This window comes from Fukomys damarensis, unplaced genomic scaffold (genome assembly GCF_012274545.1).
Source record: "Fukomys damarensis isolate Sample0158 unplaced genomic scaffold, DMR_v1.0_HiC HiC_scaffold_1, whole genome shotgun sequence".
NCBI classification, from domain to species: Eukaryota; Metazoa; Chordata; class Mammalia; order Rodentia; family Bathyergidae; genus Fukomys; species Fukomys damarensis.
The window spans coordinates 27,501,056-27,527,850 of record NW_022900913.1 but is presented as its reverse complement, the minus strand read 5'-3'; the positions used below and the strand labels follow the sequence as shown (position 1 = coordinate 27,527,850).

General features: G+C 35.4%; 1 protein-coding gene across 8 annotated transcripts in view; it reads right to left on the bottom strand.

Moving 5' to 3' along the window:
• The window catches only part of Spef2 (sperm flagellar 2), a 172,462-nt gene that overhangs the window by 145,238 nt on the left and 429 nt on the right, over window positions 1–26,795 (bottom strand). For all 8 annotated transcript variants that reach the window (XM_033759234.1, XM_033759304.1, XM_033759177.1 and 5 more), the window contains exons 2-4: window positions 9,973–10,075; window positions 5,355–5,607; window positions 549–689 (exon numbers count right to left, since the gene is read on the bottom strand). In XM_033759234.1, the coding sequence (XP_033615125.1) occupies window positions 549–689; window positions 5,355–5,607; window positions 9,973–10,075 (497 nt within the window). The remainder of the gene's footprint in view (window positions 1–548; window positions 690–5,354; window positions 5,608–9,972; window positions 10,076–26,795) is intronic.

Sequence of the window (26,795 nt, the reverse complement as noted above, 5' to 3'; positions counted from 1 at the left end):
TTTCCTAGGAAATATGACAGGCTTTACCCTATTATAAAGAATGGCAGTTGGTATGTTCTAGTAAAATATCACTATTATAGATATTATAAATTTAAATATACTGATAGCAACAAGAGACTTAACATTCCTGGATAGTACTGCATAGTAAAAAGAAATGGCATGTGTGTGTGTGTGTGTGTGTGTGTGTGTGTGTCTTTCCTGGCCCTTTCAGTACCCATAGCAGCTATGAATTATTACAAAAGTAGCCATTCTGATTTAATTTGTTAGTAACCATAAAGTCTTTCTAGTCATGGGAGTTCAGACCTGTACTGCCTTTTATTAGAGTATTCCATGCCTATCTAGAGCTAAATTCTCTCTTTCTGAACAAATAACAATATAAAGTGGACTGGCTAGGCATAGAGGAGTGGGATTTTCAATATAAGCAGGCAAGGCTGGAGACAATTTGAAAAGAAAGTAAAAAGTTTTGAATGGTACCACTGTATATTTTAGGGAAAGACCATTCTTTTATTAAAATAACTACAACACGATAGAAGAGGATTACCACTTACCGCTGCCTCCTGTTGCTTTTTCATCATTTTTTGGGCCTCGAGTGCTTTCAAAGTTCGATTTGATGCAGGTTTAGGAATTTGTATGATAGCTGCTTGGATTTTGGCCATTATTTCATTTTGTCGTCTTCTGTTTAAGCGTTGCTGAGTATTCCAGACACATTGGTTTATTTAATTTGTCAGAATAATGGGCAATTTACACTTTATCAAAATCTTCAGTACCAAACACTTAACCAATAGACTAGGTACCATAATTGAGTAAAGATAAGAAGTAAATGTCAATCTGATTTACATGAAAATTATATTAACAAACAATTGTGAAATCCCTAAATTATATCTGATAAATGTGTATATCATCATTCTGTGTTATGGCACTAAAGGGTAATAAAGGTGTTCCAATAAAAGAAAATTATTATACTTTCTTAACCCTGACTTTGTGACCTGCCCAGTCATGGGACTAGAAAACCCTGTCTCTGAAGATTGTCTGTAGGGAAAATTCAACCTGAAAGTTTGTAGGAAGGCTCCAGGGAAACCCAATAGAAATCACAGTTTACTCCACATCCAGCCACAAAGTAGGTAGAAGCTAGTGGCTACCACAAACACCGAGTTGACACTCAGTTATATGTCACTACTGGTTCATCTATCTCTTCACTATGTAGGCAGTAATTATTTTAAAGAAATATAAGCAGAAGAAGGTACATGATCCCAACAATGAATATAACTGTACTGTATACCTAAAAAATATCAATAAACTCAATGAGGAAAAAAAAAGAAATATAAGCAGGAGGATGTAAGAGAAGTGAAAATAAAAGTCTAAAACTCATATGAAATATTTTAAAACTAATGATTGAAGAGGCAACCTATGCAACCAATTATCACTTCACTACTAAAGTATTATATCAGAACTAGTAAGAGATCTTTAGTTTACATGTCCAAAGATAAAATTTAATTTACCATCTAAACTATAGAAATTGAACATAATTTAATTTTACTTTCCAAGACATAAATTTTTAGGTGTGATATGTATAATGTATTTACGTTTTGCCTCAAGTAAATCAGGAAGTTACAGGCTTTTTCTTTTGCCCAGCTTGCTTCCTATGATCATTTTTAACACAATTTATTTCAGAATATTTAATGGTGTCACATTTTCCTTTTCCAGATTTTCTTTGGAGATTGTGTGCATCAGATTTGGCACTTTAAAGATGGACTGATTGGTTTCAGGTAAGTTAGATTATGAGGTCTTGGTCCCAACTTAAACACTACAGTCTCTTGCCATGCAATGTCAGGGGAAAGTGTGACCTTTGACTTTGGCAAGTAATGGAAGCATAAAAGCCTACAGCATTTGCTTCTTACCTACAAGAATTCATTCACCACTTGGGAATATTAATTTTTTATCATATAAGAAAATGCGGTTTTATTGTGCAATGGGAAACATAATTCTTTTGCCTATAGTTTACACATTTCACATAGCTAGCACCCTAAATTCTTCTAAAAGCCTTTAATAATTCCATGCATCATTATCCAATCATGTTCTTCAGGACAAAAATATTTTCAAAAAAGAGGTCGAGGGATTGAGCTCAGTGTTTCTGCCACTTGCCTCGCAAGCGCAAGGACCCAAGTTTGATCTCTGATACAAAAAAAAAAAAAAAAAAAAGTTTGAAAAGCAGGAGAGTGTTACTCACAGCAGAAAGCAAGGGCCAGGAGTAAGTCCGAGAGACGTTTAACATAGTTGGAAAGGGAAATAAGCATAGAAATACCTGATAAGAGAAAGATGCAGCAGGACAGGAAGACCAAAGAATTTCAAAAGAGGGAAACAAAAGCGTAAATGTCTGCTCCGTCGCACTTCAAAGTTACAGTGGTTATGAGACTTTGACTTTTGCAGTAGCTAGGAAACCCCTTTTCCTAAAGCAGCTGAATCATACATTTCCATCAGTAGTAGAGATCAAATTGTCCTGCCACTCCACAAAATGAGAGTCATTGTTCTCATCCACACTTGGAGGTGACAGTCACAGAAGAAAGGACAGAGAGAAGGGGTAAGGGGAGAGGGAGGAAGGGCAAAGCCAGGCATCAAGAAAACGCATATGCAATGTGCACTAAAGGAATAACTCAGTGTGCTATGTCCACTGCCTGTGTACTAGGAATTTCTGGAAAAATTGTTCTATAAAACCTCTATGGTATTAAAACATTTTTGTTTTTCCCCAAGTTTTTGAAATCTTTCAAATTTCTCAGAATGCACATGGGCAAGATCTGTTTTATTTATTTATATTTTTCTTCAAACCTGTATGTAACCACATCAGACTGAATTCAGTTTGATGTGGCACTGGATTTTTAAGTCTCAAAATGAAGAAAACATTTAGCAAGATTTTGCTATTAGAGAGCAAAGATTATATTGCCATCATGAACATATTAAAATGTATCTTCAGAATAAATGTTCTATTAGTTATCTTTATTGATAATTAAATTCAAGCTTCACATCAGTCATTCATGTTTTTAACTGATCTGAGGGCAATTAAAAATATGATTTGATTTTCTTATCAAATAGCCTAATATATATTTATAGTTAATTTTTTTCAATGAGTGATATTTATATACTTGGAATACATTTTCACATAAATAATTTCATTAAATCAATGTCAATGAATACGAGATAACATTAAACAATATTCTTCTTATTATTTAAGCTACTCCAGTAATAAAAAAAAGAGAGAAGAAACATTAAAACTTCAGGTCACAAGCTTCAGTTCTTTTACCTACTAACTGTATAAAACAGGGAAGTTACCTAAACCCTCTGTGTACCAGTTTCATCATCTATAAAATGGGAATAATAAAAGTACATGTATCATAAGGCTATTTTGATGATTGAATGAGCCAATAAACACAAAGTAGCCACAACAAGGCTTGGCATAGCACAAAGTACATACAATAAACATCAATCAGTATTAATGTTACTATAAATGGTCACCTGCATCTCCTCCATATGCCATCAAAGAAAACGGCATCACTATCTCTTTCCTAAGATCTCTCCTCCTCTCCACAAATGAATAAACCATTGATGTCTCACCGTCTTTTCTTCCCAGAAGAGATCTTTCCACTTAGTCTTCATACCACATCTGTCTCCTGTGGCTCACTCTTCTCATCTGGCAAGCTGTCCCACTTTCTGTGACTATCTTAGCTACTTTCTTATTTTGTCTCCCTTACCTCCCTATTTCTTGAAAGAATAATCTATTCTCCTTTGTCATCTCCAGCTTCCTCCTCAAGTCATAGCAATCTACACCATACCAGAAAAACATTTTTTTCTCTCCCAAAAGTGTGAATTCTAAGAAGGTTGAAGCTTTCTCTGTGTTGTTCATTCGCAAGTGCTTGGCACGAAATAGGAACCTGATGAATATCTGTTTAATGAATGAGTGACTCTGGAAAGTCACCCTGACCAACATTAAGCCTAAGGGGCACTTGTTTGTCTTCATCTAGGGCAGCTTTTCCACCATTTATATCAGCTGCATATTGTCTTCCTGTAGCTACACTGAAGACCAGTGATCAGGCAGGTAGAGATCATTGTCTTTGTTTTTACCATTGAGAAAATTGTGTCTGAAATTTTTTTCAGAGACTGGCTCAAAGTTAACCAACTTGTTTCTGAAGAAGGAGATAATACTACATTATTGAGATTTAATTCTAATTTAATTTCTAGCTCTCCATGGATACTGACTCCATTTTGTTATCAAGTTTATAAAGATCCCACAAGAAACCTGAAAATAGAGATGGTTCTCACATCTATTATGTTATTGTTGCCTCATTAATTAAACTGTAAAATTTAATTATTTCCATCCATTTTCACTGCTTTGAATGAGGGTTGCACTAAATATTAATTCAGAGGACTGGAAGTTTCCATAAGGAAAGAGATCAGCAACTGAAAATAATTTTCAACTAAAAGGTGTATCAATTAATCAGAGCACATTTACTGGGGATTTGCAATGTTGAAAGCAAATATGTACTAGACATATTTGTTGAATTTGAGCTACTAAAGATCATGAGGTAATATGATCTATAAATAATGAACATTTCGTCAACAATCTCAGCATTAGGAGGTTAACATCCAGAGACTGAAAATGACATGTGCCCCAAGAGTCCCAGAGAAGAATCCATGTGTACCAGAAAGTCCAAACAGAATAAATGGTAAAGAGAATCTTGGGAAGGAATAAGAAGGTTGACTTTGGGTGTAAGGGAAGAGTGGGAATATACAAGTCGTATTCAAAGACACACTATCAATCGTCAAAGAAGAAATAAAGACATAATGCTGAGGACTATGAAGCAATAAAGTTAGAAATATGGGTTGAGACTGTTTAGGAAAAAATTATAAAGTTCAGGAAAGATTAGAGATAGGATATATATGTAAAATGATTTCTGAGCCAAAGAAGAACCCAGTGAATCTGGACTTTACAGGAAATTCATCAGGCAGTTTACTAGCTTCTAGCAAAAACTCTGAAGCTGGAGAGATATGCAAGGAGGTTGCTGCTTTGTGTATAAGGAGATCTGACAAGATGTAAGGGTAAAAGGGAAATATGTGGGCAGGCGCAAAAAGTATTGGGAATGAGGAACAGACTTTTAAAAAACTATTGACTGAATAAAAGGGATATGGCATCAAAAAGTGGATAAATTAATTAGAAATATTAACAAAAGAAAACTCAGTTTTTGTCAGTACACACACAGGGACATACATACCTTGTGATTTCTTCAAAAATACCACAGCACTGTTATTACTCTTTGCAAAGTTTTACACTGTGACATGCTTACCAGGTTTATTTATGTACCTACCTCTCGGAAAGCCTCACTTTTCATATTTTGAAATTTTAAGTTAGCCTGAGGCTGTGTGGTTGGTATTTGTACTCTAGTCAGCCCACTTTTCTTCTTTTTCTGAAGAGCAATGTACAATTGATATAGGAGTTTTGTTGCTGCTCCAGGCTTTTCTGTGATGATGCTTTGGGCCACATTCTTATCAAACTGCACACCCAGAAGGTGAAGTGTTGGCTCCAAGCGGGAAAAATTATTAAGTCTGGCTGTGGAAATCCTAGGTGTTAAAATATTTTATTTAATTAGATACTAGTATTGAGTTAAAACAACAAATATCAGAGGAATTCACATGATACAATATTATGAATTATTCCATGTCCTTTTAAATGTATCATTCCTCTCTAAAACCACTGAAAATTAAAATATATTGAAATTATTGAAACATTTTAAATTGTCCATGTCTATCTGAAAGCTATTTATCTTTCTGGAATGAACTAAAATTCATTAATTTTATATTATTTTTGATTGAAATTGAAAATAAAATTTTTATATAAAGTGTTAAAGAGAGATAATCAGGTACCTTCTGCCAAACAGAAAAAATTTAACTATAGTTTTCAAAACTGTTTTATTTGCAAGGCAAAATTGCAATTTAGATGTTCATTTCTACTGATTTCCCAGCAAAAATGACACCTCAGCACTGAGAGAATTGCCATATATTTGAGTGCCTAGAGAAAGGAAATGCTAAAGAGTCCTGGGTACCTCCACTCATTACCTGTATGTGGAAAGAGGGCTGAGAGTCACCTGTCAGAACTTTGGACTGAGTCATTACCTTGGGCTGCAGGGATTAAGGACATCATAATTCAGGAGGGAAAATCCAGAAGCAAACATTATCCATTTCTAAATTTTACCAAGAAAAAGGAAGAACATACCCTCTCATCTTACTTGCATATTATGGCTCCCAAAATGCAGAGGAAGTCTGCAAATATTATAGTTCACTTCACTAATAGGCTTTAAGGTGGCTTTTATGAGCTGGCCAACATATGCGAGTATAACAACATTCCTTACAGTAAGTTTTAATGAATATTCCAAATTTCTAACAAATCAAAATTTGGGAAATACAACTTTCATGTAAATTGTTGGAAGTTCATGCTTGTTAAAGAACTTGTACATTGAGCACAATAAGATAATCAGTGGTTGTTTTTGAACATGGGAAAACTACTGGGACATCTTCGCTCAGTCTCCAGAGCATATGATGTCAATGATGACCTCCAAGGGCATAAGGAATATGTTCTGGGAGAAGTCTTTTCCTTCTCTATGCGTGGTCCTACTGAGGGTAAACAACTTTTTGCAAGATAAAAACTGTCCTCCCAAAGATATTCTTATATGTTTATTTTTTTCATTTGTAGTGATATGCTCATTACTCACCCTTTGAGAAGAACTCAAAAAACATTCTAAAACAGATGACACAGTTAGCTGAGTTATTCTTATAATTAAGTTATTTCTCAAACAATGAACTTCAAGTTATTAGCAGCATGTAGTTTATAACTTTTATTTCAGATTAAGGCATTAAAAGTATTACACAAGATGCCCACATCTTGAGCCCTGGCAATTGATAGTTACCTAGAAAGTGGATTTTGAGAAATAAGGATATTTTCTCTGCCAATTATATTATTATGAAGGTTAAGCTGATGGATTAACTCATCCTTTACTTATTTAAAAGAAAGTGAGACATCCCAAGAATTTAAGATGGATGATATTCAATTGTCAGTAAAGGGAAGTCCCTCCCTATGGAGTGAGCCTGGGTGCCCATCAAAAGATGAATGGAAGGGCTGGGGATTTAGTTCAGTGGTTATGCTGCCTGCCTTACAGGTGCAAGGACCCGAGTTCAAACCCCAGTACAAAAAAAAAGAAGAATGGATAAGGAAAATATGGAATGCATGCACAATGGAATATTTATGCAGCCATAAAAAATAAAGGAAATGTCATATGCAGAAAACAGGTGGAATGAGAGACTATCATATTAAGAGAAATAAGTCTGACACAGAAAGACAAGTATCACATTTTCTCTCATACGTGGGACTGACAAATTTTAAAAAATGACTTGAAAGTATATAAGGGATTAAAGGGGTTGAGGAGAAAGGGAGAAAGAGGAGATAAGAAAAGGTAGTAGAGAAGATATATATGATCAAAATATATGCAAAATATACACAGGAATGTCACAGTGAAACCCATTAAATTGTATGATTAATATTCATTAGTAATTATAATTTAACAATAAAATCATAAAAAAAGGAATGCAGGAACTCTTAGTGGGACAGAAATTCCTCCCAGTGGAAAACTAACTGCAACTAATGTTACTCATACAGTTAGCAAACCCTCAAACACTGGACAAGAATATGAAACACACCATTAGTTCAGATTGCCTAGCCTGTGCCCTGGCATGGTACTGCTTCACCAAAGAAGAGGCCTATTATTTCTTGTACAAAGGAGTCTCTATTCAGCAAGACCAGGGTCTTCATAGATCCTGACACCTGTGGCCTGGCAACAACAGCCATTTAGAACAGTCATTCCTCAGTATCCATAGGAATTTCATTCTAGGATCTTTATGGATATCAACATTCTTGGACATTTATACAATGGCAACAATATTTGCTTATAACCTATGCATATATGCTTCTATGCTTTAAATAATCTCTAGACTACTTCTACTACTGCAATGTAAATTCTACATCAATGTTTTTATACTGAAGCTCTCATTGACTCAAGATATTTAAAAAACATCTGCTTATTAGATGACCACTGAGCTAACCAAGAACATAACGAAGAATACCTATTTTTACAAATCAGACCAAGAAAATCACTAAACAAACCAAAAGCAGCAACAGAAATGAGAAATAACCAAACAACAGATCTTGTGGAGATTTCATAATTTTAGCTGCCACATGATATTGTTTTCGATGTTAAATTTTCAATAATTATGAGACATATGGAGAAACAAGAAGGTACAGCTCACACATAAGGAAAAGAGTTGGGAGAAACTCACTGAGGAATCCCAGCAAGTGCAATCCCACACCATAAAAGTACTGTAATAGCAAAATATTCACTAGGAAAATAAATTTAGAAAATATATAAAGCCTCAAAAACCTCTGAGATATCATGAAGCATGCTAACATTTCCAAAAAGAGATCAAAGAAAGAAAGGAGTAAAAAGAATAGTTGGAGAAATAATGACCAAAATTTTAACACATTTGATGAAAGTTGTGAATCTACACATTCAAGAATCTCATTGATCTCTAAATAGACTAGTCTGAAGCTTCCATGCACAGATAATCAAGCAGCAAGAGAAAATGAAGTCATCACAGAGAAGGATTTCCCAATAAAATATATAACTGACTTCTCATCAGAAACTAAGGAGGTCAGAAGCAGTGGAATGACATTTTCAAAGTGTTGAAAGGGAAAAAGTGCTGATCAAGAATTCTATACTTAGCAAAGCTGTACATCAAAGTTGAAGGATAAATAACAACTAAAAGAATTGGTTGTCCACATACCTACCATATAAGACATAGTAAGAAATTCTTAAGGCCTCAATGAAAGAACACTAAATAACAATGAAATCACATGAAGAAATAAAGTACTGTACATACAGAGGTAGTTATACAGAGAAATATATGAGTTTACACTACTTTAATCTATAGCTATTTTCTTCCCTCTGACTTAAAAGATAAGTACATAAAAGAATAATTTAAAAACTGGTTTGTTTGTATGTCAATAACAATATAAAGGAAGGAGGAAAAAACTGGAATATAAAAATTTTTGTATGGTATTAACATTAAATAAGTATTTATCTGAACCATCATGATTTGTCTCAAAATATAAATTGTAATCCTCATGGTAACCTCTATGAAAATTATACTTTAAAAAATCATAAGAAAGCTAAGATTTTATTTGAAAACATTAGCACAAAAGGTAGCAATGGAGAAGCAAAACACATAGAAACAAATACCAAAATGGCAGATTTAAATCCTACTTCTTCCATAATTACACTAGAAATAAAAAGAACAAATAACTATATTTACAAAGCAAATATTGTTAGACTAGATGCAATAACTTTAGAATGACTGATATAACAAAAAGTGTTTACTCAAGGAACGTACTAAGAAACACTGAATTGTATCCTTTAAAATGGTGAATTGTTGTATAAGAATTTTATCACAATACAAATACAAAAATCAAAAATATTTTGGAATTTTAAATTAGCACATAAGTGCTATTTTATATTTTAAAAACACAAGGACTAATACTAATTCATCACTTTGATCATTATATATTAATTTTTTCTTCTCTTAATAAAAAGAATAATCAATTTACAAAAGAAGTAGTAACCTGTCCTAAAAGTGAAACAATTTGAAAGATACTAAATGAGTCTTCTGCAGAGATGAGGTCTCGCTGAAATCATATAACTTTCTCTCCTTTGTACTTCTGGAGCAATAACAAATGTATCTGTGGGGAAGCAACAGTTTCCATACCAATGCTTTGATTGGTTTAGGTTTGGAAATAATCTTGTAAGTGATGATTCTATTAAGTTAACTTTGAAAGTTGTAAATGCTTAAATATTTAGCTTTTTAAAAAAATATTTCACCAACCTGCTCTCTGAAAATTCTGAAAAATCATCCTGAAGTTCAAATTTGTGTAGAACTTCTCCTATCAGATAGCCACTGGAAAACGCCTTTGCAAATGACTTGGGATCTGAATATGAATACATTGACATAAAATAGTAAAGATAATGTTGCAATATAATATGTACATAAAGTCAAATTCTATAACTTAATTTGAGCTCAAATGCCATCAATATATATCTAAAAACATCTTTTAATAACCAAAGTAAAAGATTTAGCAGCAGACAAAAATCCCCAAATAAAAATCTATAGTTGATGATATATAAAATATTGAAAGTGGAAAATATTTTCAAATTAAAATGAAACAAAAGACAACAAATAAAATTTATTTAAAAACCCTAGATCTAAAAACAAACCTTCCAAATATTTTATAAAATTACATTCTATTACTTTAGCTATTCATACAACATATGATGGAATATATTCTAGCCAAGTGAAGTTTAATCTTAAATTTTAAAATAAAGACTTCTTTTAATGTATAAAACAATGAGAAGTGTACTAAAATAGTTTGTACCATCTTAAATAAACCCTGTTGAATACAATCAAGCTTTAGCTTTGTGGCTCAGAGAAGTCACTGTAGCTGGTTCTTGTCCCATGCAATGATGGAAATATCTCAGAAGAAAATTAGCTTTGGAGCCAGATGCAATCTGTGATGGAGTCTTGGCTCACTGCCTCTTACTATGGGATACTGGGAAGGCTGCTTAACCTTCCTGAGTTTCTGTGTCTGACAACAGAGGGGAAGAGGGAGGGGAAGTAATATTTATGATATGCCATGTACAAGTACCAAATACCCACAATGATGCTTAAATCAGGTTAAAAATATGTACATCCTCAAACATTTATCATTTCTTTACAGAAAAATCTTTCAAAGGCTTTTTTTCTAGCTTTTGGAAATGTACAGTACATTGCTGATGTTTATATTCAACTCTCTGTACAATAGAACAACACAAACTTTTGCTGCATAGTACTCATTGACCAACCTTCCCCATGTCTCTCCTTCTTTCTCTCCCCAGACTCTGGGAGCCAACATTCTATGTGAACTTCTGTACAATCAACATTTTTAAACTTCATGGATGAGCAAGATCCTTGTTCTTCTGTGCCTGGCTAATTTCACTTAACATAATCTTCAAATGCATTTACATTGCTGCAAATTACAGATGTGTACTCTCTTTTATGGCTGAATGGCATTCATTGTGAGAAGCTATTTAAAAGACTGTAGGTAATATATGAAAATTGCCAGGTGCCATATCTTTTATATAGCAGACACATAATCACAAATGCAGAAAAAATTTCAATTATTCAATAGAATTTTCTTCCTTTAATAAAATCCTCATTTTTAGGATACAGAGTTATATGACATTTATGGATGATGCAAAAATTAATATACCAAATAAATTATACTATTCTAGGTCAAAGCCATCATCTCTTAGATGATTTCAGAATCCTTCATAAATGTTCAAGATATTTTCACCATTTAGGTAGCATCATTCAATACACTGTACTTCATTCCAGTATAATACACTCAGTCATTAGATTGCTCTATTTTATCTAACTAAGAATGAGGTGGCTAATTGAATAAGCAGAGTAACACATTTTTCATAATGTGTTCAAATGAAGCTTGGTTGTGAGGCTTCAGGAGATTGAGTGGCCCTTAAAGTCCACTGCACAGAGACCTTACTCCGAAGATTCTATCACATGTAGAAGGTTCTTTTGCCCATCTGACACCAGTTCACAATATTAAGTACGACTTTCATATTATTTCTTCTCCAAGTGCTCAAAACTGAATAATACACCAATTCTTAGACTGAAGCAATGCAATAACAGCAGTTTGTATGAATTATTTCCTTTGCTTCTGTTTACTCAAGGTAAGTTTCTGAACTGATGAGCATTCGAATCTATTGTCTATGGTTATATAATCTTTTATTTACAATAGAAAAATAAAGGATAAGAAACCTGCAGGGGAAAACATTTTTGTCTATGAATCGCTTTGGCAAATAAATAACTAAATATTGCGATTCCTAGGAAAATAAAAGCTTTAAATCACCTAAACTTGTGCCTAGCTATAGTTCATTTGAGGAGACACAGTGAATTTATTATTAAAATTTGGAGTCTGGCACTTACTCATGAGATTTAGTAAACTTGGCCTCAAGCATGCTAGTTTTATCATTGTTTCAAAACTGTTAAGGTCAGAATTATCTCATTCAAAAACCATAATGCATTTTTTTTTCAGAGTTGATGGTTTGATGCTCTTCTCCATCAGTCATTAACAGTCCTTGCAAAATCAAAACTGTTCCCTAATTTGAAACACTGATGTGACTCAAAAAATACACCTAAAGACTAGTCACCTACTGAAGGAGAACTTGTAATTTATGGTATATACCGGATCTATAATTCAGCTATTTCTGGTGAACTTCCTGGAAATCTCTTGCAGAATGAGGTAAGTTTGCACTTCGTAACTAATGCATCCAACTGTCCTGACTTTAAAATGGCACCACCTGAACATCAGAGTGTCTTGTGGTGCTATTAAAATGAGGATTGGCTTGCCATTTCACTGAATGATATGCATTACTCAGCAAGAGCCTTCTAGCAGCATACCTTTGTAACCTGAAGTAACGAATCCAAATGGCTCCAGACTTCCTCTCAAGAACAGAAGTGGACCACCACCTCCTTTGTGTTACTGTTGCTTGCTCCTCCCTTCACAGACCCCAGTGCTATCCCCAAAAGCTGTTCCCTGGCCTGGCTGACATCAGTCTTCAACATAGTATCTGGCCTTCTCTGGCTGTGCTGTCTACCTCTTCTGCCTGTTGCTTCTTTCATCCTCCTTTCTTCACTTCTCTTCCTTAGCCCATCCCTATTCTCTTTCCTAAACAGCCTTTTGAAGTGGAGTCATTGTCAGTCTAAAGATGTAACTTTCTTTCTGGCCCGAGGCCATAAGCTTTTGGATCAGTTTCTGGCTTATTGTTTTCCATTCAGGAGAAACTGCTATGTCACCTTTGGTTAGTCTCATTTTCTTCTTCCCTCCTTTGGAGTTCAAATTAGGTCTGTTGTCCATAGTGATTGAATGTTTGACATCCCTCCCATGAATAAGCAAGGGAATAATTTCATCCTGTTCTGTCACCTTCAATGTAGCAGACAACTGGTCTGTCACAAATTATTCATTACAAAGAGGTCACCTGAAAATTAAAATCATAATGCATTTCCTTTGAAAGAGAATGGTAATTTTTATTGAGTTTATTGGTACATTTTTGTATACAGTACAGTTACATTCATTATTGGGATCTTGTACCTTTACATGACAGGTCTTAGTTCTCATTTTTTTCCCCTTGTCCCTGCCATCCTTTCACCTCCTCCTCTCCTCCCATTTACAAACTTTATTTCCATTTTTTAATTTTCTCATATTTTTTTCTTCTGCCTTACTACCTTTCTGCTATCCTTCCCAATTTCCCTACACCTTTAGCCCTTTTCTTCCTATTTCATATAGTGAATTATCTCATTAGATCTTATGTACTATTATAGTTTTGACACCAGAGAAACTATTCAGTATTTACATGTGTGACTAATTTATTTCACTTCGGAGTATATCCTCAATATGTATCCATTTTCCTATGAATGACTCAAATTTTTGATTCTTTATGGCTGAGTAGTATTCCATTTTATAGAAAAACCACATCTTCTTTATCCAGTTTCCAACTGAAGGGCAAGTGGGCTGTTTCCACATTTTAGCTATTACAAACATTGCTGCTATAAACATAGGTATGCATGTATCACTGTGATATGATTCTTTTAATTCTTTTGGAAAGATACCTAGCAGAGGGATGGCTGGGTCAAATGGAACCTCTAGTGCTAGCTCTTTGAGCAATCTCCATATTGATTTCCATTGTGGTTGCATCAGTCTGCATACCCAGCAACAATGCAGAAGGGTTCCTTTCTCCCCACAACCCTGCCAACATTTGTTATTGCTTGATTTCTTGATAGCAGCCATTCTTTGTGGGGTGAGGTGGAATGTCAGTGTTGTTTTCACCTGCATCTCTCAAATAACCAGTGATGTGGAACCTTTTTTCATATATTTACTTGCTGCTTTTGCTTCTTTGTCTGAGAAATGCCTGTTCATTTCAGATGCCCATTTTTGAATTGGGTCTTTTTATTTGGGGGGCTGATTGTTTTGAGTTCTTTATATATTCTAGATAATACTCCTTTGTCTGAGTAGCAGCTGGTAAAATTTTTTTTCCAACATTGGGTTGTCTCTTAGTTCTGTTGATGGTTTCTTTTGCAGGCAGAAGCTTTTTAATAAGATGAGATCCCAGCTGTTGATTCTTTCTGCTAGTTCCCATGCTACAGAGGCTTTGTTCATAGAGTTTTCTCCTATGCCAATGACTTCAAGAGTTCTGCCTAACTTATCTTCCAGCAAGTTTAGTCTTTCTTTTTTAATACTTAGATCTCTAATCTACTTGGATTTTAATTTAGTGCTTGGTGAAAGATAGGGGTCTAATTTTAATTTTTGGCAGGTTGAGATCCAGTTTTTCCAACACCATTCATTAAAGAGGCTAGCTTTCCTCCAGTGGGGATGGCCAGCTCCTTTGTCAAAGATGAGGTAGCTGAGTACATCTGGAGTTGTTTTTGTGTCTTCCAGTCTGTTCCACTGATCCTCAGGTCTGTTTATTTGCGAGTACCATGCTGTTTTATCACAGTGGCTTTGTAGTATAGCTTCAAATTGGGAATTGTTGTACCTGCTGCCATGTGTCTCTTGCCTTGGATGGCTTTGGCTATTCTGGGTCTCTTATGGTTCCAAACGAATTCTTGCATTCTTTTTTCTAGTTCTGTGAAATCTAGTGTTGGAATTTCAATTGGCATTGCATTGAATCTGTATAGCAGTTTTGGTAGTATGGCGATTTTCACTATGTTGATTCTTCCTACTCAGGAGCAGGGGATATCTTTCTTTTTCTTAAATCCTCTTTGATCTCTTTTTTCAGAGTGCTGTAGTTTTCAGTGTACTGGTCTTTTGCTTCTTTTGTTAGATTGATTCCTAGATACTTCATTTTTTTGGATGCTATCATGAAAGGAATTGTTTCCTTAATTTCTCTCTCAGTGAGTTTGTTATTTGTGTACAAGAAGGCTATTGATTTTTAGGTCTTAACCTTGTATCCAGCTACTCTACTAAAAGTGTCAATTAACTCTAGAAGTCTTTACGTGGAGTTTTTTGGGTCTTCAATGTAGAGTATCATATCATCAGCAAATAATGACAGCTTAATTTCTTCCTTTCCTATCTTTATTGCTTTAATTTCTTTCTCCTCTCTAATTGCCATGCCTAATGTTTCCAAAACTATATCCAAGAGGAGTGGTGATAATGAGCATCCTTGTCTTGTTCCTGATTTTAAAGTGAAGGTTTTCAGTTTTTGGCCATTTAATATGATGTTGGCTGTTGATTTTTTTTTTTATAGATAGCCTTTATTAAATTGAGATATAGACCATCTATTTCAATTTTTTGCATGGTATTTATCATGAATGTGTGTTGAATTTTGTCAAATGATTTTTGTGCATTTATCAAGAGGATCATGTGGTTTTTGTCTTGACTCTGTTAATATAGTGTATTACATTTATTGACTAATGTATATTGAACCATTCTTGCATCCCTGGAATAAATCTGATTTTGTCAGGATGTATGATCTTCTTGATGATCCTCTGTATTCTGTTTGCTAGTATCTTATTAAGGATTTTTTGCATCTATATCCATTAAGGAGGTTGGCCTGTAGTTCTCTTTTTTAGTTGCGTCTTTCCCTGGTTTGGGAATCAAGTGATTTTTTGATTGCGCTAGTTGGAGTCCTATATGCCTCACTTATCTGTATGTCAAATTCTTCCCCTCTGTTTGGGAAGTTTTCTGTCATTAATTCTGTGAACAGCTTTTTAAGTCATTTGCATTTTCTCCTGCTACTTCATGGATTCCTATTAGTCTTATGTTATTCTTCTTTGCATCATCTCGGAGTTGTTGGATCAATTTCTCATGATCCTGTACTGTTTTTAAGAGACCTCTCTTTTCACTGTCACTGAAATCTTGTCTTCTACATCTGAGATTCTATCTTTGCATTCTTTTATTCTGTTGCAAACACTTTGAATTGAGTTTTTAATTTCCTTGATATCTGTTTGAGTCTGTTTTATGGATTGCATTTCTTTCCTATGTTGGGCATTTATTGTTTCCATTTATTTCTTATGGTGGGCCTTCATGGCTTCTGTCATGGTCCTGAGCTCATCTATTTTTTTTTTCTGTTTCTGTTCTATAGTCTGGAATCATGACTTCATTTTGCTCACCATCTCTATGGTTATCTGGGAAATTTTTTCTGTTTTAATTTTTCAAGAGCCTGATTGATCTGTTTTGTTACTTCCTGTGCTTTGAGTTCAGTGTGTCCTGGTAGTTCACTATCAGACTTTTCATCCTCATTTGCCCTATTGTTTGCCATTGGTGAACTGGAAGTTTGTCTTTGTGTCTTGCTTAAGTGTTTTCTCATTTTTATTTTTGTTGTTGGGTTGTCCTTGATTTAATTTTTGGGTTATTACTTAAATCTTCCTGATATACTTGCGCTTTAGCTTTTGGGTCTCTAATGACTCATAGACACTCTCATTTTCATATATCAGAGGAAACAGCTCATTAAATCAATCACAATCATTTATCCCAATTGATACAATCAGCAACACATTATGATCAAACACAACTTGCAAACACTTGTGGTAGTCATTAGTCTATCACCTTTAAATCATGTGAATTAAATTAAAATCAAGAAGCAGTCCAAAATATGTTTGTAGTGAATAAACTTTTCAATATAGCATATTTACCATTTAGGATGGGGGCTTAGACAGAGTTAGGACAAGAGGAGTAGATAAGTAAAAGAATTGGAGAAGTTTTCAAGTGAAGCCAGAGGATATAGAATGACCACACAATCTTCAGGAAACTGTTAAATTCAAAAGGAATAGACTGAGTAGAAGTATAAGGACAAGAATATATCCCTTTAACAGTAATAGGGGCTCACTTTCACTTGAAACTCTTGACCCGTGAGTGAGGTAGAATGACAGAGGAAAAGAACATAAAGAAAAGAGAAAAAAAATGATAAAAGAAGAAATCTGAGTTAGGGCAGGAGCAGAAACAGAAAGGGAGATGAGGGATAATATGGTGGAGCAAGAGACTGAGTTGGAGAAAGAGGACAGAAAAAAGAAAGAATTTGCAGAGTGGAATGAGGAAAAGACAGAAAAAGAATGAATTTGAAGGGCCTCTTTCAGGTTATATCTCTGCTGTCATAGTATACAATGTGTGCAGCCATGTGCAGAACCAAGTCCCCTGATCTCAGCTAGCTGATGGCAGAACCCCACAACTCAGACTGACCTCAGGCTGCAAGGCCCAGATTGAGTTCCCCAACTTCCTGAATGGTTGAAATCCACACAGTTCTACTACAGATTTACCCCCACCCTTACTTCAAAGATGTTCAAAGTTGGGAGCTCAGAAAAATACCCTTTATGACCACCTCTGCCTCTGCAGAGGGGGTCCAAAGACTGTCACAATGAGGAGGTCTGATAGCAGTGGGGGTGGGAGGGTGAGAGGGTTCAGGGGTGCTCACGTGGCTACCTTCCTGGTGCTGGAGTGATGGCGGTGGCACTGGCAGGTGAGGGCGCAGCACTCAGAACTGTGGACTGGGCCCAAGCAGGCCTTCCTGGCACTGGAGCAATGGTGGCGGCGCCGGTGTGTCATGGTATATTAATAAGGCAATTCAGATATAAATAAAATAAATGTGTCTATAGTATAAAGGTCAAAGAATAATATTAAGTATTTAAGTATTTCCTTGTTAGGATAGTTTTGAACAAATAAGTATGAAAATATCTGCCTACAATGTTTATTCATGACACTTCAGATTATTGTAAATCAGCAAAAAGTACATTAAGTAAATAAAATGGAAAATTGGAGAAGACACACACACACACACACACACCAAGAAAAGAATAAATGCAAGAAATTAGACAAGGGTAGAAAGATGAAAAAACTAAGAATATGTAGATTAAGAAATATAAAATGAGAATGTTAGACAGGTAGCTAGATACTGGAGGGCCTGAGGGTGGGGTACAGGGGATAGGGCCACAATATCATGTATTGTCAGTTTAGACTTCAATGTATAATACATTTATAGTGATTCATTAAATCCCACAAAACACAATGATATCTTAGGGCTATACCTCATGTACATTTCTTCTGATACTGGGCCATCTGTCCATCGAACTCCAGAAAAAAAGTATAGAGCATTCCTGGCTGCCATAACATACAGCCCAGTGCTATTGGGAAAGAAAATGTTCTTTAATGACTCTCATGGTAGCTGGGTGTGGTGACACATGCCTGTATTCCCAGCACTTGGGAGTCTGAGGAAGGAGGATTGCAGTGGATTTGAGGTCACCCTGTGCCACATAGTTCAGGATCAGCCTGAACTACAAACCGAAACCCTGTCTCAAAAAAAAAAAAAAAAAAAAAAAAAAAAAGCAAACAAACAAAAAACCCCTCCTGCCTTGGACTGGGACCTGGTTTAAATTAAGAACTTGTCTTCTCAAATATTCTTTTGCAAGTTCTTTACATGACTAAAGCCCCTGAAAAACACTGACCCTCCAAAAAGATAAGGAAGAATTTTAAAATTTCAATAAAACTTCTTGATAAAAATGTTGATAACTATGGTAATTATCCTAGTTCTCTGAACACCAGGGGTAACTTTTATGTGCATAAAAATGTATCCAAACTCACACCTGGTACAGATGCCTTTCTGGCACTGCCTGCCTTCTCCCTTGAAGGTGTAAGTCTCTCTATATCTACTTTACAATAAATAAATTCTACCTATACTTCTGAACAGTCTGTGTCATTTCTGAATTCTTTCATTAAGTATCCAAAGAACTGAGCACCAAAGAAATGAGGAACCCAGCCTCAAAAAGACAGATTAAAAATACCAAGAAAAGACAAATGCAGAGAGTAACGAAGAGGTTGACAGGAAGGAGAAATAGTGAGTAAAAAGTAAAAAATTATTTTTTTCTCTTTATCTTATTTTTTTCCCTACTAAATGTCATTGCATAGAATGACTAATTTCATGATGGCTATATCCATAAACTTGTACTAAAATCTAGACCTTTCCTGTAGAAAAAAAGTATCAGATTCACTCTAGGACAGTGAATAATAAATTAATAGAAATAAATATACCTTGAAAGCCCACAGACAATCTTTATTTTGAGTCGTAATTTCTATCTTAGATTAAGGTTATTCAGCAACAACTCAACCCTCAATGTAGTCTTCAAAGTCAAGTGGTTCCTCCATCATTAAAGTTTCTTTTTGCTCCAATCTTTGATATGGGGCCTTTGTGATGAGTCAGTGCTAAGCTTGGACAGCAGGTAAAATGGTCTTGTGCTTCTCCATCAACATGGCCCTGAGTGAGCTGGTGAAGAATAAGTATTTACAGCCACCCACATTCCAAAGTAGTAATGAGGAGAGTGCAAGCTCTGCACAAAGAACCTTTGTTTGACTCCTTGCTCAATGATAAGCAACTTGATGGTGGGCAATGACATACCATGCTTCTCCTTTGTAACAGAGGGACAATTATGGGCTTTGCCTCCCTCATAAAAGTTGCATTGAAAATTGAGTTATTGTACATAAATTGCTTAGCATAATGCCTAGTCCACTCTAAACTTTCAGTGACATTATTTACTGTCAATATTACTGTCTTCTAATTTAAGAAGAATATCATATTAATTGCATAATCTGTAAATTCAATAATGGCTATAGTATAAACATACTTGTTCAAACAATACTTCAATACTCAAGAAGCAAATATTTGCCATTGTCCTTAAAATCAGATATATGTCTACTCATAGGGCCCTATCCATCCAGGCAAGTACCTGTAATAAGTTGATTTTTAGAATAAAATACTTATATTTTTATGTTCAGTGGGATAAATAAAAGCTAAAGAGCCTCATGTTTTTCTGCCAAATGAATATAAGGCAAATTTTGAATTTCTGGAGACTTCTAGATTTTGGAATTGTAGCTTAGGCACTGTAGACCTACATTCTGTGCTCAATAGTCTTTCCTCATCCTTATTAGAAGAATGATACCCAGCCTGCATTATAAGTCTATTTTTAAAACCAGCCTGGCCTCCCTTGGCCCTAGTAATCCTAGGAACTGGCCAGGTACTCATAGCTAGGCCTTGACATTCTTCGGCTGATGATAACCAATTTCACAGCACACCAACATCAGACAAGGCTACTATGCAACCCTGATAGATCAAAGCAAAAACATAATCCCTCTGTAATCATGCCTAAGTCAGACAAAAACAAGAATATTGTTCAAAACAAAAAGGTGACCAAAGAGCCTCCCATTCTGGCTAATTTAAGTGGTGGTTGCTTCTTTACTAATCACATCTTTGCCTTGATTCATTCTTTCTCTTTCTAGATTTATTAAAATACCCTGTCATAAAATTACCTATGTTTCTTGACAGCTTGCAATTCAGAGTAAAGCACTGCTTCCAGGAATCCTCCTAAAAAAGAACTAACATAAGCCCAAACCCATTCCAACACTTTCCATGGAAGTGGCCTTCACACTCTCATGGCAACAATTCAATAAACCCAACTTTATTTAGCTATAGGTGTGTCCTCTGCCTGGTGTACAATGACAATGTTCCCTTCAGTATAAGAATATAAGAACATGATGGTCAACATTTACAATTTTCTTTTTTGAAGGCTTTATCATAATTCCAAGTTATACTATCTGAAACTAAATCTTAAATTTTAAATTGTCAATTGTGGAAATACAGGCTGTCATTCTTTATTTTGGAACTTTGTATCTTAAAACACTAGTATTAATTTACCCAATGACCCCCTACTATTATATTTGCTATATAAATTTCTCATGAATGGAAGCTAAATTTTAATAAAGAAAAATGCTGCTGATCTATCCAGGAAATATCAAAAACTATTGCTTTCTCTCTCAGAAGCAATATATTTTCTAATAACCCTGAAAGTAGGAATAGAAGAAAATGAATGATTTAATGACACTTGGTTAAAAGAAGAATGAACTAAAAAGCAGCAAGTCTAACTTCCTAACTGTATAACCCTAAACAAAGCTCTGAACATATTTAATTTTTTCATGTAGCGAATAAAAATTAAATGCTGTCTGTCTCAGTCTGTTTTTTTTTTGCTGATTCAAGAGAATACTGCAGACTAAGTAATGTATCTTAAATGTTTATTGCACATAGTTCTATTGGTCAGAAAGTCCAAAATCAAAATGCCAGCATCCAGCAAGGGACCTCCTGCTGAATCACAATAATTTGGTTGAAAATGGAAGAGTAAACAAGTGGGGCAGACACCAAGCAGATGACAATCAAAACTTATCATTTTATCAGGAGCCTATTCCAGCTGTAATAGCATTAACCCATTCATGAGGGCAGTCACCACCAGCTAATCATTTCTGAAAGATCCTATTCCTAACCTATCAGGAAGGCAGTTAAATTACAAAATACATTTGGGAGGGATATATTCAAACCACCACAATGCCTAAGATTATTTTTCAGATATGAAGTTATATTTTTCTATACTATCATTAGATCATTATGCAGCATTAGAAAATATGTTATAGAAATACTTAATAGATTTTGCTATCTCTTTTCATGAAATGGAGCCTAGTGTTTAAAAAGTCTATAAGTAAGAACTAACCAACAATGTTTACTTAACGTACAGGAGGATCAAGATAAAATATACCCTTAAAATTTAATATGAAGACTGGAAAATATCACTTCCCCAAAATAAAGTTATTACTATTTAGCATAAAAAGACTAGATTAGCCACCTATGGAAACTCACTTGGAATAAGCAAGGAGCACAGAATGCTTCCTAGAACTCACAAAACTTACCTATTTAATTTTTTATATAGCTATTTTTAACTAATTTCTTCCAGTTTGCAATGCTTTATGTTATTTTCCCCCTCAATAGATGTCTTCATGGTTACTTTCTTACTAAGAAAAAGGCAAAGAGAAAAGAAGAAAGCAAACATGACAGCACTAGAAGCCAGATGTCACAGTCTCTGCTGCCCCTAGGCAGGGCTCCCTGAATACCATTGGCACATTGTCTGGGATGAAGGACAAGAAGCAAGGGTTCCTACTACCCAAGACGGGAAGCTTCTGTTGTAGTTGGTTTGGTGGTAGCTTTAACTCATCCTCCATAATACCAAATGACACTTGAAAGGTACATTTCACTGGCATTGGCACTTGTTTTCCTGTGCCATAATTCATAGCACCGGACTACTTAATAGTACTAAAATGTGAAACATTCAGTCACAGTAAAGGTATTTACATTGCTTCCAAACGTTCTTTCAAAGATCAATGGGTTAACATTCTCCAGTGCAATGCAGAATTGCAAAGGGCTCAAGATAGCATCTTGATCTTGGAAGAGAAAACAAATTTTGCTTATAATTTGTTTAGTAAGCTCAGTTGGAGTTATTACCTTCTGAACTGTTTTATAAACCAGTAGTAAGCTCTTGCCTTCTCCCTTGACTGTATAGCCAATAAGAAGAATATGATTATACAGAATTGAATTTTCCTGAACAGTTATTAAAAGTGCCACAGGAATGTTCTGTCAATATCTATATATAAATAAATCATCAGCATATTACAGATTGAGTCCACACACACACATACACACACACACACACACACACATACACACAATACAGGCAAGTCCTAAGCTTCTTTACCTGGTAGTGTAATCTAATTTAGAAACAGTCTTTCCAAATGCAATCCAGTTACAACAAAAGTCTGCTGAATCAGCATGGTCCTTAACTCATTATGACTGGTACCTTTATTACACAAGGAAAATCTGGACACAGATATGGAAGCAGACCCAAAAGAGAGATTGCCATGGAAAGTAGAAGACAGAGATTGGAGTTATTCTACCACAAACCAAGAAAAACCTGGTTACCAGGAACTGAATAAGGGAAGATGCTTCCTCCTCTACAGGTTTTGAGAGGAGCATGGACTTTCCCACACCTTGATTTTGGATTTCTTGCCTGTAAAACTGTAAGGACAAACTCTGTTAAACCACCCAGGCTGTGGTATTCTGTGGCATTCCAAGGAGGTAAAAGAACAAGTCCAATAGAAGAGTACTGATGGAAGGTCACAGTATCCACTTCAACTGATTGCAGTTAGAGTAAAAAACTAAATCTACATTTCAAAAAGCAATAAGTGTATCTTCTGATATTCTAAACACGTAGTACAGAAGGTGCAGAGATACCCAAACTCATTGTTGATAAGGATTCTCCCCAAGAAATACTTTATATGGGATGTTATCTCCAAAATCTGCTGCTTATTTATTCTCTTCACCATCAGTACTACATAATTTACTGCCCACTGAATATGAAGATCACATGCAAAATTTTGCCTGGTATTTCTAGATTTTCTCTTGGTGCTTTTTAGGTATGACTATATAAGATAAGCACTGATGACAAATATTCACAAAGCTTCTGCACTGCAAAAGAAACCATCAACAGAACTAAGAGACAACCTACAATGTGGGAAAAAAATTTTACCAGCTGCTCCTCAGGCAAAGGACTATTACCTAGAATATATAAAGACCTCAATCAGCCCTCCCCCAAATATAAAGACCCCATTCAAAAATGGGCATCTGAAATGAACAGACATTTCTCAGACAAAGAAGTAAAAGCAGCAAGTAAATATATGAAAAAAAATGTTCCACATCACTGGTCATTTGAGAGATGCAAATGAAAACAACACTGAGATTCCACCTCACCCCACAAAGAATGGCTGCTATCAAGAAATCAAAGCAGCTGGGTAATTGTGGGTGACCTGTCAATTTCAGAGACCTGCTAATCATGGAGAATGCTGTCTTCAATTCTTCTGGAACCTCACAAGCTCAAGTGAAGCCCTGCACCCATCTTCTGACACCAGTCTACCTGATACCAATCTTCTGGCATGAGCTCAAGCCCAGACCTCCACTTGATACGGGAGAGGGGAGGAGACAGAGACCTGTGATGTACTTCAGTGGGGCCAAGATTTCCTGGAAAGGCAAGGTCCTGAGTTTGAATCAGAGATCGAGAGACGGAAAGACTTCAGATTGCCATCTACCTTCCATAATAACTTATATAAAGGGCTTAACACAGAGTATGCTGCAAGTTTATAAGCGCTCGATGAAGGATACATTTTAGTATTGTTATTCTTCCAATTATAAACTTCATCTGAGAAAATAAGTCTTCCACAAGCTTCTGCACTACTATATTTAAGATGCTTATCATATCATAACTTAAAAGTTAGTCTTCTCTCCTATTTTGTCAGGAAGTTTGATTTCCTCTTTTAATTTTCACATTTTAATGAGTTTTTCCTCCAAACTATGAAGACAATACAAGCAACAAGCCAAATAACAAATTTATATATAAAAAGGCGATCATACTCTTTTTCCAGGGCAACCAATATCATCAATACACTGGTTTCTATCTTACATTCATTTCTCTTTGTTTACATGTCCACAATATGCAGTGTCTGTGTATGTTAACAGTCTAGTACAGTGAAGGAAAAATTTAGAGATTTCAGACACAAACAGCCCACCGAGGCATAAATGCCTTAGGTTCACTGCCACTGGATAACTTCCTATACTTATCTCTCTGTTCAAAGAAATGACTACCCATATTTATATAAATATACAAATGTGATTATACTAATCACAATAAGCTGTAACTTTGATTTTTTTACTTGATAAAAACAAATGCATATCTTTTGGGCCAAAAACTATAGTGGTTAACATTTTTTCTACACTTGTATAATAATCCACAGTATGAACAAATCATTATTTAACCTAGTGTTACACTTGTGAAGGATATTCAGATTGTTTTCATTTTTACCTTTTGCCCCTATAATCAACATAGTGGAAAAAAACTTTGTTCAAATAATCTTACATATTGGTGTTTCTGCTTTTATATACTAGAGGCTATGAAGTGAGATATCATTGTGTCTCAAGTACCGTTCAAAATGCTATGCATTTATTATCTCATTTAATCTTGATACAGTCTGATGAGGTATAATTATTAATGGTATTTTAAAATATGATGAGTTTAGGTAAATATTTCTCTAAGGTCTAAGTTAGTTAAGTTGTGGATTGGAGATTTTAACCCTGGCAGTCTGTCCTCTAAAAGTTTGTTCTTATACAACTCTAAAATTGCCAGCTCACTTCCCCCAGAGCTTACACATACAGTTTTTATATAAGTTTTGCGAAATATCCAATCTCTTTTTGAACCCCACAGAATCACTTATCTAATGATGGGAAGCAGGGCAGGCAGTTGCTTCCTTGTCATACAGATCTTGTTTGCTTCCAACACAATTGATTGTGTTCACTATATTCTGGAAAACCCTTTACAAGTGGAATTTGTTTACCTTAAAGACTTTATCCTTAAACATTTTGCAGTAGTTGAGATATAGAAATAAATATGTATTGCCGGTAAATGAAAGGGAATTAGAATGCGGTGTGACTACTAATAGCTTTCAGACAGGAAAGTGGATGCTGGGAATTTCCCTTTCATAGCTTAGGCTGCTATTATCATTCGTTGGGGCTTTTAATCTTCACAGGATGAAGTCATTTTTCCTCTCATTTTCAAAACAAATATTCCAAAAACTGAGTACAATTATAAAAGCATTAATTTTTTAATATATTTCTTGTTAAATTTACTTTTTCCCCCAACAGTATTTTAATTGGCCAGAAAATTCTAGGGACTTGAGCAAAGGGTGTGGTTTTTACTAATCAAAAGAACAAAATTAAACTAAGCAATCTGTAAGTGCTGCTCCTTTGGAAGAGTCAATTTTGAGTCATGATATTGCCTTTTGGATTCTAAACTGAGAGAGGAATACGTAATTTTAAATGCTAAATATTGCCCCGATGCCAGCGTCATACTTCAGGAGATGCAATAAGAACCCTGGGAAGGAATTTCTTGTCACTTAGCTGTAGATTTGGCCAAGAAAGCACTTCGGATTTATGCCTCAAGAAACTGGAACTGAAGAGGCTCCACGTTTAAGAGAACAAATACTGCATCCGAAGAACTACGAGCCAGTTGTATGGATGACCTAATGTTGCACCCCACCATTGCTCCACTGGCATGACGTTGGCCGTTTTGCCAGGGTTCCTCGGGGAAAGCAGGTGGAAGTGATTGGCACTGAAAACCTCTTGCTTTGAGGAAAACAAAACAAAACAAACAAACAAACAAACAAAAAACACAAGCGGAAAACAGGCAAACTCCCACTGAAGAACAGCAAAGGGGCTGAGGTGGGGAGCACTGTTGGCTGTGCTGGAATTACTTGGCTTCACTGAACTGTCTCTATGGTCCTGAGATTTAGATGCTTTGAGTTGTAACTCTGTGATTAAGATAAAATCAGGTTAGTGGAAAGGTCAGTTTGAGTAAGTGTCAATAATGCTAGAAATGGCTAAACTTTGAAAATTTTGAGCTTAAAACTTCTGAAATGTTAGCGTATGCTAAATAACTAACTTCACACACGCTCTTCCGCGCAGCGATTACACATGCAAAGCATGTTTGGATCCACTGTAGGCTGGAGGGAAGAAACGTACTTAAAGGGCCGGCAAACGGGCAATTGGTGGACTGACTGCAGAGACCAGTAGTTTCCTCTGCTTAGGAGCAAAACAGCGCCCCCTAAACCCACTGCCTGCTGGTAACCACACAGCAGAAATTGCGAGGGTGGTCCCCTGCCGAGAGGGTAACTAGCAGGCGGAGAGGGCTGCGCG